General features: G+C 37.3%; 1 protein-coding gene across 1 annotated transcript in view; it reads right to left on the bottom strand.

Moving 5' to 3' along the window:
- Positions 1-2,995: 2,995 nt before the first annotated feature.
- The window catches only part of slc25a46 (solute carrier family 25 member 46), a 32,303-nt gene continuing 26,050 nt past the window's right edge, over positions 2,996-9,248 (bottom strand). Inside the window, exon 8 of the mRNA XM_072583648.1 lies at positions 2,996-4,749. Within this exon, the coding sequence (XP_072439749.1) occupies positions 4,171-4,749 (579 nt within the window). The 3' untranslated portion in view covers positions 2,996-4,170. The remainder of the gene's footprint in view (positions 4,750-9,248) is intronic.

The raw sequence follows: 9,248 nt of genomic DNA, 5'->3' as shown, positions 1-9,248 counted from the left end.
CATGGTCAGTCTCTGGGTTAACCTTCAGTTCCATATCCCATAGCAAATGCAACAACTCACTTGGAAGATTAAGTGTTGCCCTTCACTCTCAATAACAGTAACAATTCATCCAAATATTGAATGAACTGAGTGAATGGAACCTTTCCAGTATTTGTGCCTTCGTGGATTGGCTCTCTCCTACTTTTCCTTCAGCCTGCTTTCAAAGCACAGGGACATTTTCATCATCACACCAGCCTCAGTGTCAGTGATAGCATCAAAATCTGCAAAGGTGTCCTGCATTTATGAGAGGAATGCTATCTCAAACAATGGTCCAAGGGTTTACCTACAAGGTTATTCATAAGCAGGCCATCTCCATGGGGACTGCCCTCAATCTATCTGTATCTTGCTCAGCTTTGTATCATCTGCAAATTGTTACATTTGGCCCCCTTGTCCAAATCATTGATATATATCGTGAACAGTCCTGGCCCAAGTACCGATCCTTATCACATATGACTACTGCTTTTGTCCATTAGTCATTCCTTAACCACGACAATACATTACTTCCTCATGCTTTAAATTTTCCTAACCAATCTCCTGTGAAGTTTTATGAAAGACCTTCTAAACATCCAAATATATTAATTAATTAAAATTTTGTCAGTAATATTCTTCAAAAAAAACCTCAATTTTCATTTCTATTCATAACTGAACACAGGATGGTAGCAGGGCATTTATTGCCCAAAACTAATTTCTCAGAGGGCAGTTAAGAATTAACCAAATTGCTATGGGTCTGGAATCACATATAGACCAGACAAGGATGGCAGATTTTCCATTCCTAAAGGATTCTTTTTATTCCAGATGAAATTTGAATTCAAATTTCATCTGCCATGGTGGGACTTGGACCCATGCCCCAGAAGCAGTCTATTTGTTTTACATTTCTTTTTAAATATGGGCAGCACAGTAGCACAGTGGTTAGCACTGCTGCCTCACAGCGCCAGAGACCTGGGTTCAATTCCCGCCTCAGGTGACTCTGTGGAGTTTGCACATTCTCCCTGCGACTGCAGGGGTTTCCTCTGGGTGCTCTGGTTTCGTCCCACAATTCAAAAATGTGCAGGTTAGGTAAATTGGCTATGCTAAATTGCCCATAGTGTTAGGGGAAGGGGTAAACGTAGGGGAATGGGTCTGGGTGGGTTATGCTTCCACACTAGGGCCTGTTTCCACACTAAGTAATTTAAAAAAAGAGAGAGCTGAAAGCCCAAGGATACCTTTCTGAACACCCCACCTCTGCTCTAAATGGGTTTCCAATCAAGTCCATCACCAACAATGCCACACTCACTACCAATCACAAACACAAAAATGTGGTTAGTCATTTTCAGAGCCAAGATTTCACCCACCACTGTACAGCCAACCCAGGAACGAAAATAGATTTTTTTAAAAATTGCAGGGGCACTTGTTATTATGAAGTAGCAAGGGGAAAGGGACTGATTAAACAGCTCAACAGAGAGCTGACATGGAGTTTATACACCAAATGGCCTGCTCCTATGACTGATTTGCTGGTTTCTGCTCAATGGACTTACAAGCGTCAAGGAAATGAACACAATGGGGACCAGAGATGAAGGGAATGTTGAACTAATAGAGGTGACCAAAGACTAGTTAATTAGAAGATTAGAAAAAATTGTTAATAATTTAGAAACTATTTAGTTTAGGAAATAATACAGAAATGGGCTTGGAAATGAGTAAAAAGATGCATGTAATGACAGACACAAGGAATTAGTCAGAAATGATCTTGGCGTAGTCATAAACAAGCACAAGGTCAAGATAATTCAAATCAGTTACACCTATATATTTAAAACCATTTAGTAAAGGTAGTAATCATTGGATCTCCTTACTTAGATCTGGAGCCCTAGTGAATCACTTCCTCCCCACTTGTAAACTCAAAGTTCAGTAACAGAGTGATTAATTGCATAAGAAACAGCTCAAATTTCCTTTTTAATTTCAAATATCTGTACCTTTGAAAGCACAATCTGATAAGTTTTAATGCCATACATCTGCAATTGAAAACGGACTATTTTACTGAACAGTTTAAAACCTAATCAGCAAAATTGTATTCTTCCGTCTAACTCTGGAAAGAAAGAGGAGTACATTTTTGGAATTGATCACAAACAAATGTTTTTTTATTTTTCCTGCATCACTGCTGCTACTTAAATATATTTTTAAATCCTTTAGTCTGATTATCCATCTCAGATAAGACTTTGTTTGCTTTCTAAAATCAGCAAGAAGTAAAAAGGACTCCAGTTTTCAAAAAGGATCGAATACATTATTCATGGATCTGAGAAAGTTACTGAAGACCACCCTTACAGAATATTTCTGTCCAGAATATATTACATATTTATGCATTAATATTAACAATGTACAACAGGGACAGAATTGGTATTTTATGTTGCAAAAAATATTTTGCTCCTCTAGCTAATTGATATATTGCACGGTCACTGATTATACACCTCCATATTGGCATTTCTCCCATGGTGTATCTTTTAGAAAGTCTCGGATGGTTTTACAAATGTATCAACATTATACAATTGCAGAATTATTCAATTGTTAAACTGTATGATTTAATTGGTCCACCATCTTGAAATAGTTAACATAAATGAAGCTGTTGATATTAACTGTAAGAAATCTGGTTGGAAAGTATTCAATTTTCAAAATAGGAAAGCTGTATGGTACTAGAGCTGGATTCAAGAATTTCCACTGTTGCCGAGTCTAAAACATAGTTACAATACTATGATCAATGCCTTGCTGTACCTGGGTTCAGTTTGAAAAGAGATGCCAGAACACATTTCTATTCAATGAGGTGACAAGGTCTCTAACAGATACCCTCTCATCTCCCCTCTTATTCCTTCAGAAGTTTATATTTCTCTTTAATTCACATTAGATTTGTTCTAGAGAAGTGAGAGTCTAGATTTTGTTCAAGAGATAGTGGAGTGAATTTTAAACATACTATAGAATCAGTTCAACAACATTTACATGCATATGTGGATCACATTTTATTGCAAGCTATTTACACGATAACTCTATAACCCTCAAGTATAATGGTAAAATCAGAATGTTGTATATCTCTAGAAACATTTAAAAGACAAGTTTAAGGAAAAGACAAGTTTAATGAAAACAGTATGAATGGAGAATTAAACTAAATGACTTAGTATTTTAAATTGAAATTACAAATTTGAAGCAATTTCCTTGCTTGATTTTTACCTAAAGATGAGTTGTTAATATCTGTCCCAATTTTAAGTATAAAACTAACATCTTAAAAGACAACGGACAAATGTTGACTGTGTTTGTCTAACTACCACAACTATACTTGCCAGAATGTAGGTAACATTTGAGAAACAGACCCTTCAGCCCACAATAAGAAGCAATTAGTCCAGAAGAAATAGAAAATGAGCAAATTTGAGTGAAGAATATAAATGGCACTATTATGTTAAGCTTCATTAACAATCCTTTCGTGAATCAGATTGTGATGTTATTTAAAGTGAACACAAACTATATACAAATTTTTGACAACTAAACCGTTAAAACCCCATTAGGCAAAGCCAATCAACACTTCATTAAGTAAATGGAAACATGGAGTAGCACAAAATGAAGCATTACACCTTTAATCACAGCCAAAGCCAAATTATAAAGAGTTTTCCTTTCCTTATCATTTAAACATTCGTCAAAATAAATCTAAGGATGGGATAATTGTATCAGATCATATCTTCTGAATTACAAAATAAAGCTGACAATATTAAAAATATTTGATCACATGGAATAAGTCTGCTGTCAAAGATTGAAATGATTTTTTAAAATATCGAGTTCTTTATTTCAGGCCAAGTACTGATGGAAAAGGGAACACTATTCCCTACTTAATCTAGCTTGTCTTAATGTTGCATTGTGTCAGCAAATGATTTCTCAAAAGGAGAACCATGCTGGGAATAGAAACAGCTTCTTTTACATCACGTTAAAATACATAAACTAATGCAACCTTTACAATTTCACAAACATTTATTTAAATTTTTAAAATTAAGTGCCCACCAAGTTAATAACTTAATTTTAGCAATTGAGAGCATTTGATTTTGGTGCTTCAAACATGCGCTACAGAAACTCATAACTTGGACTATGGGTTTCGTACTGTACAATGACATTTAAACTCCGTGATTAGGTTGCATTTTGCAATAATGTAGAATATATAATTTTAGTAATCTGCAGCACAACAGCATGCAATGTGTACTGTACTATAACTGCTCCAAAACCTTTATAGAAACCAAAGATGCCTTCTTCTTTCTTGATTACATTAATGCAGTCCCTCATCCCTTCATACTGTGTGTTAATAGGAAGCACTTCAAACCCATGGTCTGTGTTGTCAATGATGGTCCGGGTTCCTTGAATATGTAGGCGGTGAAGTACTGTTTCTAATGGGTAAACCAAAATGTCAGCACAAAGATTTGCAACAAAACTAGCAATAAGTTCAGGGAAGTAAGCATCCAGCACAGTTTGTACAGAATTAGAAGCATCTGCTGGGTGCTGATGTGGTGTCTTTTTCCGAAAAAGAAACAGAATAAGTTTCTGGATGATGGCACTTATGATATAATGGACCACTCCATGCAGGACAGTTGGAAAGACTAGAACTCCCAGAGGAAGCAGGCGTTTGCTATGAGGGACACCCATTCCCACCAGTCTGCATATACCTTCTTTTACACAATCAAGTATTCCTGGATTGTCTCTTATGATTTCACTCTGGAAATAGAACACAATAAGTTAGTCATTATTAGAATATTACACATGTATATTTTATAAATAATATAATATTTATAATTTATAAATATAAATATCTCTAGTTGAACTTTTGTTTCTAGTAATCCATATCATTAAATTGGTTGCACATTAAAAAGGAAGGAGGGCCAAATTTTAGGAAAAAATATAAATGCAACTATGAAACTATTTGAAAAGCTTGTGCTGTCATGCATTATTTTTTTAGCACTATATCTCAATTACAAATCTATACAAGGAAACCAAGCCTCTTATACTGAATTTTCTAGAGAGTATATTACAGGAGGTGGTCACTCCCTAACTACAAAGTTTAGGAGGATAAGTAAACTTCACAGTTTCAAGCAGATCCACATCATCACAAGGCTAAAGTCCAAGGACACCGCATGATAAAGAAATACAATTCTCAGAAGGAACTGGATAGACTGGGGGTGGGGTGGGGTGGGGTGTGGGATGGACGAGGAAGAGAACAAGGCATCCCTGGAACTGCCCAACAAGAACCTCTCCATAATTACCCCCAGGTGTCAGGCCATCACCGAAAAAAAAAAGTACAAAACGCTGTTGGAGGTGGGAAAGGAGCAAAATTCCTTCTACATTTCACAATGATTCTAAAAAAGGGTAATAGATATCAAACAAATGAGCCTAAAAGGTTCTGTCTCTCAATGAGAGGAGCCTTTGTAATAAAAAGGTGGATGAATTCACTGCGCAGTTATTAAAGGATATGATGTAATTGGGATCACAGAGACCTGGCTCCAGGGTGACCAAGGATGGGAACTCAACATGCAGGGTTATTCATTTTTTTAGGAAGGGTAGAAAGGAAAGAGGTGGGATAGTGTTCCTGATTAAGGAGAAGATGGACACAATAGTAAAAGAGAACATTAGCCTGGACAATGTAGAATCTGTATGGGTGCAGCTGCAGAACATCATAGGGAAAAAAGACGTTCATGGGAGGTGTGTACAGACCGCCAGTGGTTGTGATGCTGGGGAATGTATCAAATAGGAAATTAGAGATGCATGCAGTAAAGGGTATAGCAGTTATTTTGGATGACGTCAATCTACATATTGATTAGACTAACCAAAATGGCAGCAATGTGATGGAGAAGGATTTCCTGGAATGTATGAGGGATGGTTTCCTTGACCAATATTTGAGGAACCAACTAGAGAGCAAGTCATCCTAGACTGGGTATTGTGTAATGAGAGAGGATTAAATTAGCAACATTGTGGTGCATGATCCTTTGGGGAAAGAGTGACCATAATATGGTAGACCATAACATGGAATGTGGCAATTAAATCTGAAACTAGGGTCCTGAACTTAAAGAAAGCTAACTTTGGTGATATGAGGCATGCATTGGCCAAAAATACTTAAGGAGTTGATGGTGAATAGGCAATGGCAGACATTTAAAAAACACACGGAAGAGCTTCAACAATTGAACATCCCTGTCTAGCCTAAGAGCAAAACAGGGAAGGGGACTCAATCATGTCTTACAAGAGAAATCAGGAACAACATCAAAGCCAACAAGGCGACATATAAATTGCCTAGAAAAAGCAGCAAACCCAAGGACTGGGAGAAATTTAAAATTTAGCAGAGGACAAAGGGTTAATTTAAAATGGAAAAATAGAACATGAAAGTAAGCTTGCAGAAAACAAAAAACTGACTGCCAAAGCTTCTATAGATAAAAGAAGAGAGAAAGACTGGTGAAGAGAAACATAGGTCCCTTACAGTTGGAATCAGGTGAATTCATAATGGACAAAGAGATGCCATACAGTTGAACAAATACGTTGGATCTGTTTTCATTGAGGACACAAGTAATCTTCAGGAAATGCTAGGGGACAGAGAGTCAGGCATGAAGGAGGAACTGAAGGAAATCCTTATTAGTCAGGAAAAAGTACTGCGGGAAATTGATAGGATTAAAACCCGATAAGCCCCAGGGCCTGATGCTCTGCATCCCAGAGTACTTAAGGAAGTGGCTCTAGAAATAATGAATCCATTGGTGAACATTTTCCAGCATCCTGTAGACTCTGGAAGAGTTCCAATGGACTGGAGGGTAGCTAATTTAACTCCATTCTTTTAAAAAAAAGAGAAAATGGGAAGTTATAGGTTTCGTTAGCTTGATATCGGTGGTGAGAGAAAATACTGGAGTCAGATAATTAAGGATGTAATAACTGAGCATTTGGAAAGTAGTGACAGAATCTGTCCTAGTCAGCATAGATTCATTAAAGGGAAATAATGCTTGACAAATCTTCTGGAATCTTTTGAGGATGTGACCGGTACAATAGACAATGGTGAATAAGAAGATGTTGTGTATTTGGACTTCCAAAAGGTTTTTGACAAGGTTCCATACAAGAGATTATGAAGGAAAATTAAAGCTCATGGTATTGGAGGTAATGTGTTAACCTGGATAAAGAACTGGTTGTCAGACAGGAAGCAGAGAGTTGGAATAAATGGGTCCTTTTCAGAGTGGCAGGCAGTGACAAGTTGGGTACCTCAGGGTTCAGTGCTGGGACCTCAGCTGTTCACATTATACATTAACAATTTGGACAAACGAACTGAATGCCATATCTCCAAATTTGCAAATGACACTAAGTTGGGTGGCAGTGTATGCTGTGAGAAGGATGCTAAAAGACTGCAGGGTAACTTGGAAGACTGGCTGAGTGGGCAAATACAATATAATGTGGATAAATGTGAGGCTATCCATGCTGATCACAAAAACAGGAAGGCAGATCACCATCTGGATGGTGGCAGGTTAAGAAAAGGGGAGGTGCAACAACACCTGGGGGTCATAATGGAATAGTCTCTGAAGGTTGGCATGCAGATGCAGCAGGTATTGAGGAAAGCTATGCCATGCTCTTCTTCATAGCGAGAGAATTTGAGAATTGGAGTAAGGATACTGAGATTGCATGATCAGCCATGATTATATTGAATGGCGGTGCAGGCTCGAAGGATCAAATGGCCAGTCCTGCACCTAGGTTTCTATATAAAAGAAACGGGTTGAAGTCACACAGAGTCAAAGTTTCAGGAAGTAGGGAAAAATGGAATGACAGAATCTCAAAAAGATACTAAGCACTTGGCTTACTTCTACTGCCATGGGCTATTAAAGTATAGGAATATCAGGATGAGATGTTCTAGAGAAATGTGAATCTGGATGTTTGTTTGAGACATAGCAGAGCAAGTTTTAAACATGTAGAAACAATTCAAAATAATTTACAAGCATATGTGGATCAAACATTTCATTTTAAATTATTCATAATTCACAAATATAATGGTAAATTCAGTAGGTTTTGTATGTATAAAAAAGTTTAGAAGTCAATTTTGAGGAAAACTGTTTTCTGCTGTTTCATTGTGCTCTAATTAAAACAGTATAAATGGAGGTTAATAAGGCGGTTGGAAAAATGGTGCAGAAGGGAACACTTCAGATTCTAGGAGCATTGGGACTGGAAATCTATTAGGTTCCTAACTGAGAGAGGAGGTGCTGCTCCAAGTTTTGAGAGCTTCTTTGGTCGATGACAGAAAGGCCAGAAGACCAGTGTACATACAATTAATTTCTCTTTTAGGTACTTATACCCTTCTCAATAGAGTTCAACAATTCCTTTGCCCGTAACCTTTTTTTAATGACAACAAATAGTGATATCTCAGATTTACCTATATATCTATCTGCTCCAGACCCACCTTTGGTTACAAATTAACTCCCGTTTCCATAACTGGAGTTCAGGTATCATTCTGGTAAATCCGTCAAAGGGCAATTTATACTTCAAGGTGTGGTGTACAAATCTACCAATAGTAATCCACAATCTACCAATTCTACACTTAGTATTTTAATTCTCTTTTTGTTAACGTGTGCATTCTATCAAAATTTTTGATTATTTTCACTTAAATTCTGATGTACATGGACCTTGCAAATCTCTCTGAACCTAAAAGAACATAATGAAAATCTAGAAACATTGCAAGTCCAAAACTAGTAACCTCACATTTGACAATGCTGAAACATATTTGTCACAGCTTTGTCCATTCACTTAATCTTTCATGTTTTTTGCAATTTTATACTAGTACCTTTCTGCTTATAATCTTGCATGTTGCCTTTGACAAAGTTAAGGATATGGCTCTACCTCATGATCCACAATGTTAATAATGCTTTTAAAGCTCATTTACAGGATGTAGGTGTCGCTGGATAGCCAGAATTTATTGCCCATCCCAGCAAGCAGTTAAGAATCAACCACATTGCTGAGAGTCTGGAGTCACATGTAGGCCAGACCCAGTAAGTGCAGTAGTTTCCTTCCCTAAAGGACATTAGTGAACCAAATGGGTGTTTTCCAAGCAAACAATGGATTCCTGATCATCACAGACTCTGGATTCCAATTTTACCATCTGCTAATGGCAGGATTCAAACCCAGGTCCCCAGAACATTACTTGGGTCTTTGGGTTAAGAGTCCAGCAATAATACCACTAAGCCATTGCCTCCAATAACGCATGT

The sequence above is a fragment of the Chiloscyllium punctatum genome, chromosome 2, assembly GCF_047496795.1.
Source record: "Chiloscyllium punctatum isolate Juve2018m chromosome 2, sChiPun1.3, whole genome shotgun sequence".
Classification (NCBI taxonomy): domain Eukaryota; kingdom Metazoa; phylum Chordata; class Chondrichthyes; order Orectolobiformes; family Hemiscylliidae; genus Chiloscyllium; species Chiloscyllium punctatum.
Note: the sequence above shows the minus strand (reverse complement) of the source record. Positions and strands in the feature narration are given on the sequence as shown.